Source organism: Oryzias latipes, chromosome 15 (genome assembly GCF_002234675.1).
Source record: "Oryzias latipes chromosome 15, ASM223467v1".
Lineage (NCBI taxonomy): Eukaryota > Metazoa > Chordata > Actinopteri > Beloniformes > Adrianichthyidae > Oryzias > Oryzias latipes.
The window spans coordinates 24,927,851-24,944,128 of record NC_019873.2 but is presented as its reverse complement, the minus strand read 5'-3'; the positions used below and the strand labels follow the sequence as shown (position 1 = coordinate 24,944,128).

Below are 16,278 nucleotides of genomic sequence, written 5' to 3'. Positions count from 1 at the left end.
TAAGGTTTCTTTCAGTTATCAGCAACTGAAAGCCTAGCTCTTTGGATGAAATGGCAAATAGGTGATACAAAATAAGGGATTTACAGTGAAGGTGAAAAGGGTTTTCAAAATATGTGTCATAAAACCCAAACATATTTTTCACAATTTTCTATTATTAATTTTTTTTGTAATCCAAAAATTTTCGTATATATGTTTGACCCAATAACAGTGACATTTTGGCACAATCTTACTCTTGCCTATATAATAAGGGAAAGTTAGAGAAACGCAACAATTTCACTCCATTTTGCAAGCAAGTCCGAACAAAACCGTAAACATTAAAAGGTCTAATCAATGCAGGAGAAGGAAGCAAGTCACCTTTTTACCTGAAACAACCTTTATTTGGTATCATTTTTTCACTGTGAACTGCACTTAATATAAGGAAAACTTAAAAAGATTCCAAAACATGTGGCAAAGCAAAGAAACATGTACTGGTAATCAACCAAAACCACTGGATTCCTATTTGATAATCAACTGACTGAATGATAAAGGAAATGCATTTTCTGTGCACCAAACTGAAGTTAGTTTTAATGTGGCAAGAGCTTTATGAATGCACATGTCAGAAAAATGTATGTAGTTGTAAACAAATGTAGATTAATTCAGATCAAATTAAAAATGATTTATGGATTATTTGGCATAGTTCTACTCAGTAAAGTCAGAATATTATACGCTGATATTCACACTCAGCCTTTCAGTGGTCCGCTGGCAGCATTTGCTTCTCAAAGTTTGTACTCGCTGAAAAAACCCATAACACAGAAGACAGAAAAAAAAAAGGATGGAAGCAAAGGTGACTCACAGACTTCCAACCCCCAAATGAAATCCTCCGCTGCAAGAAGATTTTCTATAAGATGATGAGCAACTCTGAATCTACAAACAGTTGAGCCAATTACGTGCACTTCTTATGGGAGATTGAGGGAAAACAACCCAGGCAGTGTCAGGCAGCGTGGCAATTAAACCCACACGGGGACTGTGATTTCTCCTGTTGGCCCACAACACAAACACAGCCCTATTCTTCCCGTCTGACCAAACGTATAAAAAGTAGATTTGACATATTATTACAATAACATCCAGGACAGACTGTGGAGGAAAAACAACATCCCAGAGCACAGTTTAGCTTGAGAACGTATATTTTACTTGTGGTATGAAGATGTGAGTCAGCTGGATTGGTTTTGTGATATCTAAATGATTCGTTTGCCTTCCTGAAATCATCAGAACTAATTAGGCCATTTGCCCAAAGAAAATAAAAGGTAAAACAGAGCAAACTTGATGGTATTTTAACAAAATGAAACATCTTTTTTAGCAAACTTTTATGGGTTTTTTTCATACTTTCTACTTAAAATGCACCTTTCTTCAACAATATTTTAGTTTTAACTCGGAACTAACTTGGAACACAATCAGCAAATAGTCTTTCACAACTGGTGTAGTGTTTACTACAATTATGACTCAATTACACACAAAAGCATCCATATCTATTGCATTTGGTGCTTTTTAAGTCAGTCAAGGTATCTTGTTTGGTTGTTCCCAACAAAACAAAATGTTGCATATTAAGTATGTCAGCAAATTTTGTAGAGAAACAGGTCATCTCTTTGCAGATTTCTGACAAATATTCAATTCAAAGCAAGCCAAGCGAGTAGGTCGTGTTAAGTGGCGGCTCTCATAATCAAGACAGGAGAAGACTGGAGCCCAGATTATATCTGACAAGGCTTCAAATCAGCTCAGCTTTAAAAATACCCTCAAGGTTTTGAGCATCCGTAGTCTTAGCTACTGATGTGTCCCAGACATCTAAGGGCCATCAAGTAAACAGATGAAGTCATGGGTAATTGCTGTTTCTGATTTTTCATGACATTAAAGAAATCTGCACAAAATATACCGACTTGGTTTTGACGGCTGCAGTTTGTGTAGCATTACGAGACATCAAGTGGTGAATTTATTAATTTAGTTCTGAATACATAAAAAAGTGGGACAAACATGTTTCATTAATGCAGAAAAGTGCATATTGTTCTATCTGCTGTAAATTAATTTGTTCAACGTAGCAGTTCACAACATATTTTTTAAGGCATTTTCAGTGCCCTTCAGAAGCTTTCAGAGATTCTTAGCTGCTGCAATGTGGAAACTTCAAAATGTTAGAATGTTAAGGAGTCAAATCACAAATGAAAGTTTTGAATTTAAAGAAAGTGGTAGAAAATACTGCTGTTTTGAAATGGGCTTTGGGCAAATGACAAGCTGGGAAACTAGTTATGTAATACATATAATATGACTGTTATAAGATAATGTGTCATTTCGCATTTTGGCCAAATGGTTGTGAGGGGCATCTGTGTGGGCAGATTGTAAGTCCTAACTTTTCTTTGTGACAGAATCATTTGGTTTGGAGTTTATTGTTTACTGATCTTGACAAAGGTGTATGGGGGAATTTTTTTTTTCATTTTTTTGCTGCAAGACTTGTGTTTTACAGTTGTTGTGCTGTGCTTCAAAAGCTACATTTGCTTAGTTTGAAATGTATGAACATATCTGGGTAACAACAATGTCCCATACCCATATGAAGGCCTTTGAAATGTTTCTGCGGGCAATGATGGAGCGCAAATGTCCACTTGTCCAGTATTGACTCTGTGTTGTATACTTGTGCAATTCCTTTATTACTTTCTGCTCCTACTGCATCATATGTTCATCAAGTAATTGCAGCATCTGTTACCATAAAAGTAGCATATTTTAGACAAACGTAAAAAAAACATCACAAAAAAAACTGCAAAAAAGAAAAAATGTGATTCTCCTTACAGGTTATTTCAAGTCCGAAATTGCCTGAATATTTGTTTTATATTATAAGGTATATCTTTGTGAGCCATTGCTGTGTAGCAAACACACAAAGTCAAATGAAGGAAATAAACTCTCAGGTTTCCCTTGCGTCAATTAAACTCACTGAGCTAAACCACATGTTTAAACGACACTTACCACATTGCGGGTCTGTGTTTGTCCAACCAGAATCAATATGTTGGAGCAGATTATAGATAGGCAGAAGTTGAGCAGAATAATGGATCGTTCCGAGCGAATATATCTTAGGAGAGATGAAAGAAAGAAAAAGAAAAAACAAAAGTGTATCAATCAAACTCCCAAGTGTTTCACAATTGCGGTTGGAAAGCCCTCACGTCGTCACATTTACCTCCATAGCACAGCGTAGATCACAGCCAGGGTGATCAAGGCGAGGCAGGACAAACCACAGCCAACTATCAATGTCACAGATGGGACCCCTGAGTACTCCATGGTCTATGGAGAGGACAGAGTGAGACAAACCTGTCAGTGGGAGGCAGGATGCGAAATCTTTATTGCTGCCCAGCAAGAGAGCCAATCAAAACAACCACCTTCAATCTGAATAGTCCATAGGCTCCTTATTTAATGGTTCCAAACTTTCTACTGTTGTCACTGACAGAACTTTTGACAGGCTTGAAGGCCAATATTATTATAACAGCATATTTCAAACTAAAGGTTTATGCATTTTCAATCTGGCCTGCAGGAGAGTAAAATCCTTGATTTATTGTTTCTGCAGAGGCTCCTTTATGTTCTGACTTTTAATTACTTAATCTATACATGAAATAGCTCACATGTGCCTTATTTACACACTATTTCCAGTCAACAAGGAGCTGCTGGTGGGGAAAAAAAATCTCACCACAAGGCAGAGGTTTTGCATATCTTATTTTCTCTTTAGCAAACTAAATGTGCATTCGATTGATGAAAGCAAATGACACACACGCATGAGCGTGCACAGGCCTCCAGCATGTGTGCACCTATCAAGTTCCTTGTAGAAACCACATAAAGCCTCCATAAGCGGCTCACTTTCCCACTGACTTACACTTGGAGGGGATTAGCACGTCAATTATTTCTTTTTCTTTTCGCACCAGCCCCAGCTGCCCCCCCCCCCCCTCACTCAGTCTGTCACGCGCTCAAACGCACGCGCGCAGTCTTTGCATTAGCCGGAATAACAAATCAATATCCAACTTACTATTTCTCTTGGTTGCTGAGCCAAAATGGCGAAGGTAGACACGCGATCACACGAGCATTTTGTGTGGGATGCATCTGTGAGCACCGTTTTGCATCCTTTTGTGGACCAGGCGCCCCAAGAATCGTTCCTGCAGGGGGAGGAGGCAGAGGCAGTTAGGGCTGTAATCCCGGCACAGATGCGGACCACATCGCTCCGGCTCAGTCTCCTCAGCCGCTCGTCAGCTGTCGATTTTTGTTTGTTTTTTTGCGTTAAAAAGCGAACAGGAGAGTCGACACAGGCTCCTGAGAAGAGGCTACAAGCAGCATTTCGGAGGAGCGGATGGAGAGGCAGAGACACGGAGGAGGAGGAGGATGAGGATGAGAGGAGGAGGAGGAGGAGGAGGGGGGCATGCACGGAGCTATCCAAGCAGACCGGTGCTGATTGATTCACCATACGCAGATAAATACCATCTAATCTCCTGCTATCAAAACATCGCCGTTGTTTTTTCATAGATTACTTGAGGAAATACAATGAAAAAAAGCACCTTTGATTACCTGAATCAGCGAAGGATTTCAATTCCGGTAAATTCCAAACTATAAAGGACTGCTACTATTTTTTTGTTTTTTTTTAGCGTGTTGTCATTTAAAAAAATATTTTCCTTAATTAATTAGCAGCTTTTTGAATGCCGCCTCCGGGCTTTTTTTCACCCTGGAAACGGTGGACAGCATCAGATTGATACTCTGTTCCTCTCTGCTGCTGTGAGAGGGGGAGCTGCAGATAGTAAAAAAATAAATAAAGTCACGTTCTAGTGCAACCTGCTCCTTGACTTCACGTCAGACCACATATGTAAAGAAATGAGAGTCTTTCTGAAAGTCTTTCTTCAGCAAAGATACCGCTTTGTGGAGATAATAGCTTTACAGAAATCCCTGCAGGAGTCACACCACCCCGCGGAGACCGCGCAAATGGTTGCAGCCAGTCCCCACTCCAAACCATGATCAGGGGAATTTAAACAGCCCCTTTAATATTCCTTAGACAATTATTCCACAATTGATTTTCTCTATTAAATAAATGAATAAATAAATAAATAAATAAATAAATAAATAAATAAATAAATAAATAAATAAATAAATAAATAAATAAATAAATAAATAAATAAATAAATAAATAAATACATAAATAATAAATAGATACTTTTTCTAAATTAAAAAAAATGTATTCAACATGTTGTTTCAAGGGCTAAAACTCTTCTGCCTATTCTCTTTCCAGCCTCCTCACCCTCACTATAAAAGCGGAAACAAGATGCATGCCCGCTGATTTAAAGGCAGCAGGCCACATGCAGCCTGTTGATTTGTGTGAGCGGTGCTGTGCAAGGCAATCCCGCTTTGTCATTTGATCAATATGGCAGCAATATTTATTATTCCTGGAATAAACCTTGGAGCCAATTGCAGATTTTTGAACAGGGACCAGTCTGGACTCTCAGCTGTCTGTGCACAGCATTACAACCAGAAATGAGCCATGCAGTATATTTCCATCACCGCCTCTTTTCCCAACTGAGTTGTGACCATTTCACCAAGTTCTTAATCCAAGCTGAATTGAAAAGAAAACCCCTAAATGACCTGCATATATCTTTTGTCAGCAACGCATTTGTCTAAATGCTTGAATGTTGAATACAAATAAACAAAAATCAACAAATGAGCAATTTCAACCTTTTGTTGCTTCTTTTAATTAGTCATCCCAACTAGAACACAAAAGAAATTTAGAAAAAAATAACTAAATTTGTCAAAACTGCTTAAGATGGTAAAAACACATTAATAACAAAAAACAAGGGAAAAAATAAGCTCTTCATGAAAATTTAAGGAACATTATCTTTCATTTATGCACAATTTAAATCCACATGGTCATATCCAAGTGTTTTCAGAATTGCTGTTGACTTGGTCCCTAAAATACTTCTGTTCGTCACTTTTTGGCTTGCTTAGATGGTTTGTGCCATGGGGGGAAAGCAGACAGCACGGCTGCTGACATGGGATTTCTGTAGGGCTCTTCTGATGTGTTGTGTGACCCCATCAGAGCTTAGTGGCCTTAAAATATAAGCTATTCCCAGGAGAAAGACTCAGTGTTCATGTTAACCAAAGTAAGACAGATAGCAAGACATTTATCACATACCCTTTGCTGACCAATCTTTCTGTCTGTTAGGATGTAATGTCAGATTTTAATCAAAACATGTAAGAAAAAGATATTTTACAAGTTTGTTACATCGCTGCTTTCCTATTTGTATTAGGAGAGAAGCTAACATCAGCTTGACTTGAAAGTTAATCAAAGCACAAGGACTTTATTTAATTTGTTGATTTAACTGCAATTATACATTTAACGATGAATTTAACCCTTTTTTTTTAGTCATATCAAGACTTTTTGGAGTTATCTAATGTAAAAGTGATGAGACTGGATCTTAGTTTGAGGAAAATTAAATTACCAATGAAACATGACATTATTTTCAAATCAAGCAGTACATTTAGGTGTTGGGACCTTATCTTTGGGTAGACCATTCCAAAACCTATCTCTTTTGTTTTCTGGACATTGTCTTTTTAGTTTTGATGTTTTTCAGATCTTGTCTTACTTGTCATGTCTTACAAATCTGCGGTTTAGTCAAAAGCCCAAATGACTATTTCTCCAGTGATGCAACATTGTTTGACTAACATCCTTGGTTGGTTTCCATGACCCTGGGACCAAACCCCACCCCTGCTCTCCGTCGTTGTTCCATGGCTCGTATTCTTTGATTAAAAACCTTTCCCAAGCCGCATTTTTTGCACCAAATCCACGGATTCTGTGTTTTAACTGTGCTGTGTTGAACGCTAACATTTAGAAATGTCAGTAACATGCTCAGTTAGGCCTACATGATCTGAGGATCTAGCTTTTGGATCCTTTGTAAGTTTCTCCGAGTATTGAACAAAGTTACACTGGGATAAACAAGCTCCTTCTCGCTGTAGAAAGTGAACAGCAAATTGTTTTGAAATGGGTTCTGGAAGCCTTAACAAATTGATCTAAAGCAGCAATTCTTTTTCTAAGACCTCTGCTGATGCATTTTTCTCTTGGCATTGTCTTAGCAAACACCTGGATGCTCTACAGAAGGAAGCTGACAAAACTGTTTCTGTTGAGATCTGCACACCTGCTGATGATACAGATCATCAAGAGCTGATGATTAGCGGTTCATGACTGCAAAGTACCCTCTGTAATACTTAGGAAGTGCAATGGTGGAGTTTTGATCCTTTTAGTCAACAAACAACTGCAAGGAATAAACATTATAGGAAAAATACATGTAAAAAAGGATCTATCATCTAGCTTTTTAAGCCAAAAATAAGTTCAGTTACTAAACTATATGGATTAGTTTGCTATCCTGTCATGCTACATTGTGCTCAAATGTCATGGGAATGGCACAACGTGTGCTGCTTAACTTCAGCCATCCCAAAATCTTGTTTATAGTCTGTGCATGCCTACATCACATTATATGGACGCTGCGGTTGGGGCTTAAAGAGCGCCTCAGGCTCAACACTTCAGGCATTTTCATATATATTCTAACAAAAACTGACACACAACAGCAGGCATGCCAGACATTTTATGTTGGCAAATGATTCCATCACTCTTTGAAATGCTTGACAATGTGTGTTTTATTTCTGCATTAAAATGATGCTGATGATATATAGAATTGTGTGGAATATGATTGTCTGATATGTGAAAAGTAGATAAAGGGATAGACTCAAATAAGTTTTGGCTTCTGCCTTACTACCTTTTCAAACCTGTATTTTAGAGTTCAGTCTCACAGAAGCCTTTCTTTGATTATTTTTTTTCTTTTTTTTGTTTTTTATTATTGGTTTGCATTTTTTGTTTTACCTGAAATAAATCTAGACTGATGTCTCACAAACTGTGATGCAGGAAGAAAATTGAGCTAAAACCTTTTTTTGTCTTATTCAAATCATTGTGAATCCGGAGCAGACAAAAAGAAGTGTATTTGGGACAGGAAATACATCACAAGCTCCCTCCCCCGTTCCATTCTGATGCAACCACTTGCAGACTAATAGATCCATGTACGTCCTTGTTTTCCTCGTCTCAGCTGGAATCTGACTCAAAACTGTACCATTTTGAGTCAGATTCCTGGATAGCTAGCTGGATAGCTACGATATTGCTTGTAACTTTTGTTAAACTGGTAATGTTAGATTGGGGGTGTGAGGGGCTTTAAGCTAGGGCGAGAGAGTGTAAACAAAGTGCTCTCGGCAATGGGGAGAGGGGACCGGGCTGCTCTGCACCAACAGCCCCGCCCAAAACTCAGAAGCAAATTTCTAATGAATTACTGTCGCTCTGCAGAAACTGTGTCCAAGAACACAACACATTTGTCTTTTTTTTTAATTATTCTGGCTAAAAATGAAATAAAAATTAAAAGACCACTGGGGCTGCTTTAACAATAGAATAACAACTGATTTTATTTTTTAACACAAATATTCATCTAACTGTTGTTGAGTTTCATAAGAAAAAATTGAAACATTTAAATGCTTACAATAATTAAGTTTAGTTGCTTTTGAATGATTACATTTATAATCATTTCTAACTAATCATTTGTACTGATTTTTTTCCTTCACAAGTAAACCTTATAGTCACTACTTGTTTTACATTCAGCACCACTTTTGCACCTGAAAATATCCATACTATGAATTAAACCTCATTTTGCAACTAATTGTACTTTGACAGTAAATCTAATTCCCCAAAGTTTTTAGTTGCAAGTTTAACGTCCAACACCATCAATCTGAAGCTGAGGTGCGAGTTTCTGAGGAGCGGGAACTTTCCCTTCCTGCTGTTTTATGTTTGCAGCATGCATGCATGCAGTGTTGGTTGGCTCAAATCCAGGATCTCCAGATGTTTGTAGAACCTGAAACTGTGACAGATGCTCTCAACCCTCCTTATATAAATGATTAATGAGCCGTGGCTCCTCAGAAAGTACAGTAATCATAGTAACATTTAATGTATGCCATGATTAGCGCAACTTAAATGAAAACTGCTGAAGGAGGTGTTTTGGAAAAAAAAGATAGACTTAAATTAGGCTTTTATTTTAGTAAACAAAGTATAGACTCCCTTGTCTTTTTTTTGTATTTTTTATTGTGCTTAGCATGTCTATGAAGAGAATAATGAATACTACATTTGTAATTTATCATTTATGATCAAATTACTTTTTCACAGCACTTATGATCAATGCAAGATGCTCTGATATAATGTTCAACATGTTTTCAATGACACATTCAACATAAACGAGAATTATTATATAATTTTTCCGTCCTTGAAATAAACAGTTTCTGCATATTTTATTTTACATATTAATGCATCTCAATTTCTCTTACATAATTTATATTCAAACCTTTTTGTCCATTTATTTGATGAAATATTAATCATAAGAACTGTCCAAAATGCAGTGTTTCTTTATTGATTTGATAGAAAATTAATCAGCTCAGTTTTCCAGTGCTCTCGCAATGCACCACAGTCCTTTACTCACAATCATGTTCACTCTGTTAATTGTGAAAAGAAGCACTATCATCTGTTTATGACCAACACGTCGGACAGATGGTCCATTACTTCTTGAACAAATCTAAGTGGTTGCTATTGTCGAATAGAAAGAGCCAAATGTTCTCAATAAAGATGTTAATAATCCCATGAAGTAGTTTGGCAGAGAGCTGATTAAAAAAACAAGAGTGGATCGGAAAGGATGATGATATTAAACACTGGGTCTGCTGGTGCCCTAATTCTGTCTTTGCTGTTCAGAAATAGACAAGATGTCCTCAAACATTACCATGGCAGCAATGGCATGCATAGTTCACATGCCATTTAAAATCAACAGTCTTCACAATCCACTTAACACCACCATTCTGCTCTGATTATTATTTTTTTATTTCTTACAAAAAAGAAACTAAAATCTGAAATATTTCACGAGTGCAACTTCCCTCAAAATACAGTATGCCAAAAAAAAAGTCTTAGTTTCTGAGCAAACAACTGTACTTTACTGCCACACTGGGATGCCTTGTCATGGAAGAAAAAGAGAGATAAATCAATTTTTTAGTTTTACAAACAAATTAGTCTCTGCAAGAACAAAAAGTTTTCAGTTTCCGATGTACTGAAGCCTCTTTGTCCGTTCATCCCGTTCTCTGAATAAGTCATAGTTCCGGTTTGATAGTAACACAATCGGCTTTTATGGTCCTGCAGTTGAACACTTGAATTTATCAGTCTGTGCATCCCCCCATAACCGATTCTCCCCCAACGCTCCACCAAAATGTCTCCACCTTTCAGCTGTGCGGTTCCCAGCAGGCCAGCCCACAGATGTGAAACCCTACAGTTCTGTGGGAAAAGCTGCATTAAACCTCATTGCTTTACATGGAAAGAATGGACTTGCTTTTCTGCTTTGACAGTAAAATGCGACATAATGGCAAGAAAAGTTTCTGATAATTCAACAACTGTGGTGTTATCAAGCAACCCAGTGTCATCCCAAAACGTGTTATCAAGCAGCAGGGACACAAGAACATTGCAGCCTGCAGAGGCACAAAAACAAATCAGCAGCAAGCAAGACGTCACCACTTTGTCCAAAAACACTAACATACAAACACATGCAACCCTAAATAAAGCACAGCCAACTAAAGCTTCAGAAGCAGTATTAATTAGGTGTATAAATAGTGCATATAAATATATCATAATTATATTTTTAGACTTTGTTGGCAATTCTTTTTTAAAGCATCTGTGCCTACGATTCTATCAAACCACAAACTTATTATTTATCTCCTCTTTTCCTCACAGTGTCTTGTCAAATGTGTATTTTTAATCTCTGCTCATGGATTTTCAATGTAATAGTCTATTTCCAGTCATAAAATAATTTGTCATCAGTAAAGAACAAAACAAATAATTTTGTGTAGTGATTTTACAGAGGTGTCTGTGACTCATGTGTGACTAATAATAAAAATCTTGATGTAATCAGGATGGGATTCACTACACAGGAAACGGTTGCTTTGCAGCCTCACCGACACGGACGCAGAGACATGAGCTAATTACAGGAGTCTTTACTTTAAGCAGAAAGCAAACCCAATAAGACAGAAAATGAATGTTATATTATTGAAAATGCATGCCTACTTACGTTATGGTGGTGTCCCATAGTGCACAGTATGGTTTTACGGTTCCCTAGAGTGTAGGAATAAACATAAAATATTATGACGAATGGTTATTACTTACATCATCATGTGTTGTAATTCTGTAATATAACTTATAAAGTATGAATCATTAAAGACCCACTCCGATCATCTTCTGAGCTATTTGAAAAGTGTTCCCAGCGGTCTTTTAATTATGATTATGCCAGTTTTAGCAACAAAAACATCAAAAATGTGGTTTCTAGGACATTGTTTCTGCAGAGTGAAAGTAGAAATTTGCCTCTAAGTTGTGGGCAGGACTGTTGTTATGGTGCAATCCTGCCCCCCTTCCCACCCTCCATAACTGAGAGCTCTCTGTTTACATGCTGTCCTGCTAGCTTACCGCCCTTCAAACCCCCCAAAGTAACATTATTGGTGGAACAAAAATAGGGAGCAATGTTGGATCGTCTACAAGTGGACGTGTCACAATGGACTGGAGCTGGGAGCTTGTGGCCCGACAATAGTATTTTCTAAGAAAAAAATAAAATCCTTTTTAAACTGCATTTTTTTTTGTCTGCTCCTGATTTACAACAATTTGAAAAAAAAATACTCAGAAATGCTATTTTGAGTTTAACCGTCTTTATATATGTCCTCCATCATCAGAAAAATGGTACCAGAAAATGTTGGAAACACTAAAAACCTAACATTCATCAGAGTGGGTCTTTAAGCACCATTGAAGTTTTTTCAATGCCTTTTTCAGGAAAAGTAGTGAGCCAAAATAAATATACAAATCAATAAAAACCTCCGTAGATCTATGACATGCTGTCCTCGTAGTAATGAACTGTTTGTGAAGCTTTAGCTTTTATGACTTACTTTGCTGCTTACGTTGGCCATATGAGCCAATTCAATTTCTAGGTGAGACTCCGTTGTCTTAGGCTCCGGCCTCACAGTCACCGCAATAACCTTTGAGTTCACAACTGTGTGGTTCCTGAAAAAAAAAAACACAGATTGTTAAAACAAAAAAAAAACATCAAACTTCTTTTTTTACTTGCTGCAAAAATATTCTGCTTACAGATCCACGTTACTCTTTACATGTTATTGTGGAAGTGAACAGGGGTTTCATCATATTTTTATGCTCTTTTGATTATGCATTCAATGGATTTTATAAATGCATGAATATTGTATTGTGAAATATGCTTCTTTTCTGCCTGCACTACCAGATAAGTATTGTGCTGAGGTCAGCAACAGGACTGTCTGTGACTTCTGGTCTGTTTTCTTTCTGTGCCGAAGTGTTTATGTGACCACGGCACCTGCAATGCAGACTATACAAAAACACAGAGTCTAATGACGTATTTTGCATGTTTACATTTTGCCTTGCTGGAAAATAAAAAAAGATTTTTCCGTCTTGAAGAGAGAGACAGTCTCACTGGCCGTGTTTGTACCTCTCCCCTTCTGCAAAAGGTGTAAAAATTCATGCAGACTCGTGTGAATTTTCATTTCCCAAATTGCACAATTCAGTTTTGGACGTCCTGAACCATCTGAATCTGCGAAGGCCGGACTAGACGGCAGCATTGTCTATTCATGAAATTACTTTAAAAATATTGCATTTTAATAGTCATCCCCAGTGTACACTGTTGTTAGTACATTTTTTGCTTTTTTTTAACATATAATACATAATATGATTACATTTTCCAATATGTCTGAGTAGGGCTGGGCGATATGGCCTCAAATGGAATCAGTTTCTTTACACCAACTTCAATTTCCAATTTTAATCGATTTTTTTCTCCCTTCCTTTATTTTCTTAAAAAACATTACAATGACAGAATCTATTTAATATACACTCTTTTATGCTAACATCTCCTGTGAGAGTTGATCTGAAATCAAAGTGCAACTAAATACAAGCTGTAAAAAACTGTTAGTGAAACAATGTTGGCGGGTGATTTGTGAGCTGCTGGTAGCTTGAGCATCTCATGTTTAATGAGATGTAAGTGTATTCTGTAACGTTAATATCAGCACTTCTCCCACTGGACAGAGCGCCGCTGCTTTAGGTATCGTTACATATTTGTCACATTCACACTTTTGGTTGCAACCGCCTTCAAACAGATTTTTCTGAAGTTTCGAAACCGAACCATTTCCATATAACTGAAGAAACTGTTCTTTTTTTAGGATCAAGCTCTTCTTTGCTAGTAACCATTTTCACGTCTGTGTGTTGCGAAATACAGGTGGGCTGACCTTACTCTGAACAACGGAAGCCCAACAGAGCAGGGTGCTTGGAAAAAATAAATTCACATTTTTCTCAAATTAATCTTCTTAAATTGTGAATTCAAACTAAGTGATACATCGATTTATTACCCAGCCTTAGCTTAGAAGTTAAAATTGTAATAAATATTTACTTAATACTGACTTTTTCTTGCCAACATAGGAAAAAGACCTGATTGAAGTTGCCCTCTGAATTGCAATGCAAACAACGTGGGGTTAACACGAAGCTTCTACTTAGATGTTAAAGTTGGAAAATGCCATTCTATAAAATTTATTTCGATTTAAGGTGAATGAGTGAGCATTTTCTAGAAACATTTTCTTTTCCAGATCCTTAATGAACCTAAAAAAATTGCAGTGCATTAAAGGTGTTTTTTTTCCCCTCTATCCAAAGCTTTTAAATCTAAATCATTGTCTTGCGCTAAAGCTTCATTAGTATTTCACAAAAAAGCCTAAATGTAGATTTTAAGAAAAAAGAAAAAGAGAAGTGGAAAGACTGCAGCAGGCTCCTTTTTATCTCTGCACTGTTTGAGCTGAATATTTTTTATCCAGCTTTTTTTCTCTGGGAGGAGTCAGCTTTACACTTTGTTCAAATGGAACTCATTAGACTAAATTGCCCCACTCAGAATACACTTACAGACTTTTGACATTTAGTGGTAAGAAACGCTTTTTTTATGTCAGAGACTTAAAATCTAGCAAATGGGAAATCATTGATAGTTTCCACTTGATCATCTTATCCCCAAGACAGTCTGAGGAGAATGAGCTTTAATGTCCAGTTATGTTTCCACACATGCGTGGAGGCACTCCACCTGCGACAGCTGGCCTGGCCTGTCCCAGAATGACCGCTCTGTCCTTGGATGCTGGTGCCAGGGACGTGTTGACTTGTAGCTGACACCAGGTGTTTCTTTGGGCCTTCCCACAGCTTTTCCAGACACTAAATGTCATCCCTAATTAACTGCACGCTCCACGCTGCAGTGAGTTTGTTAAACTTCTAAAATTAGAGTAAACCTCTCATTTTTTTTTCTTCCAAGAAGGACAAAACAAGATGAATTCTAATTGATTAGAACTTAATTTCTTGTCTGTGAAGTGAAACGTTACAGGGTCACCTAGGCGAGAGGCACAGGCTGTTTGTTCAGACTTGATCTACTGCTATGAATAAATACTGACACCTTGGTCCTTCCAAAGGATTAAATCTGTCTCAAATTTCTCCTTGCCAGCAGACAGAAAGAAAACACACATATACACACACACAACGAGAAATGTTCCTCTTACTTTGGTGATGGCAGCATGAGTCCGAGGGTCTTGTAGAGAACAGTACCCAAAATGAAAACAGGGGAGCCTTCCATATCTAAAAGAAGAAGCTGAGTGTTAATTGGGAGTAGTAAATGTTCGTTTTTTTGTGTGTGAAACATCTCTTGTTTTAAAAAGTAACTTAACTTGGTAACTTATCAGCAATGCAAACTATTTGATACTTGCAAAGATGTGAAACCGTTATTTGTAGACATTTAAAATACTTGTCTAGGTTTTCAGTTGTTTTAGCTTATCTTTGCTTTGAACATTTACAAGGTTTCTTAAAATCAGCCCACTTTTCTTTTTTCTTTTCTTCTCATTACAAACTATGATCTAGAAATAAGAAAACTATTGCTTTACACTATTGACAGGAGAAAAACTTTATTTAAGACTCAAAAAAACTCTTTTTGCTTCGTTTGACTTTTTGGTTCAATTTTGAGGATGGTGATTTAAAGTTACTGGTGACAAAGTTAAACTTTGATCCATTTTCATTATTTTGGCATTCAAAATGTAAAAATATGTTCTCAAAGGAAGTACTAGTCTTAAATTTTATGAGGATTTTTTAAAACGGACCAGCCTGTACTTGAACATGAGTGTAATAAGTGATTCATTTATTAATCTGGTTTTTGCGACTGTCTTCAAAATGAACAACAATTAAGTGAATAAAAACGTAAAAAATACCAAATAATATAAAAGTATTTCCTTGGAAATAGGAAGACAAATTCTAATTGGACTGTATTACATTAAATTGGAAGTAAATGTATCTAATAGTAGTATTTTAAGCATATTTGTCCCTTTTTGAAAGCTTGCTTTAAACTCCTTGTTTCTAAATTTGGATTTCTTTACTAAAAGATTTAAGTAACATTGACTTGCTACATGGACACATTTTTTACTACTTTCTACTAATTTTCTTTTTCAAGATTATAGTTCTTCTCTTATTTCTATGCCACCTCTTTATCTAGTGTACACCCTCTACAACACAAACATGCAGAAACAAAAAAACAAAAACAAATTCGAAACAAAAAAGGATAAAAGACAAAAAAAAGACAAATGTTTCATTGGCAGAGTTAGCTCTTACGCTATTTCAAACTGCAGCAGCACTTGTGCAAAATGTAGCACAGATTCCTCATCAACCCCTTGTTTTGTTATCTTTGATATATTCCAGATTAAACTGATTAGTTTGAGAAAGCTGGCTCCGAATTTGCCGATAGAGTGGCAACCAGTGTTTAAAAAGCTGAGAAAAACACTCAGCTGACGCTAATATAACTGAACAAACACAGTCAAGCAAATTGTCATCTTTTCAAAGTTATTTACTCCAACCATGAGCTGGAGTAGCATCAAACAATAAGAAAACCTTCCACAGAAGACTAATGTGTCTGCAAGAAAGTCTTCAATGCAGACACATCCGTTTGACTCAAGTCACTGGACTTCTGCGGATTTCTGCTTTCAGCATAAGGTATTCAAAATGATTTTAACGTAAACAGCAAATTCCTAATAGAGACAAATGAGGTTTACACTTGTAGACCGTTTAGGAAGCCGTGCGTCCTGCAGAAAGATGCAGTGGGCTGCAGGTCGCATGGA

The 16,278-nt window shown here is 37.0% G+C and overlaps 1 protein-coding gene across 7 annotated transcripts in view; it reads right to left on the bottom strand.

Moving 5' to 3' along the window:
- The window catches only part of adgrb3 (adhesion G protein-coupled receptor B3), a 112,036-nt gene that overhangs the window by 14,734 nt on the left and 81,024 nt on the right, over positions 1-16,278 (bottom strand). For all 7 annotated transcript variants that reach the window (XM_023963028.1, XM_023963027.1, XM_023963026.1 and 4 more), the window contains 6 exons: positions 14,680-14,755; positions 12,025-12,139; positions 11,163-11,206; positions 4,028-4,154; positions 3,191-3,294; positions 2,983-3,085 (listed from right to left, as the gene is read on the bottom strand). In XM_023963028.1, coding sequence (XP_023818796.1) covers positions 2,983-3,085; positions 3,191-3,294; positions 4,028-4,154; positions 11,163-11,206; positions 12,025-12,139; positions 14,680-14,755 — 569 coding nt within the window. The remainder of the gene's footprint in view (positions 1-2,982; positions 3,086-3,190; positions 3,295-4,027; positions 4,155-11,162; positions 11,207-12,024; positions 12,140-14,679; positions 14,756-16,278) is intronic.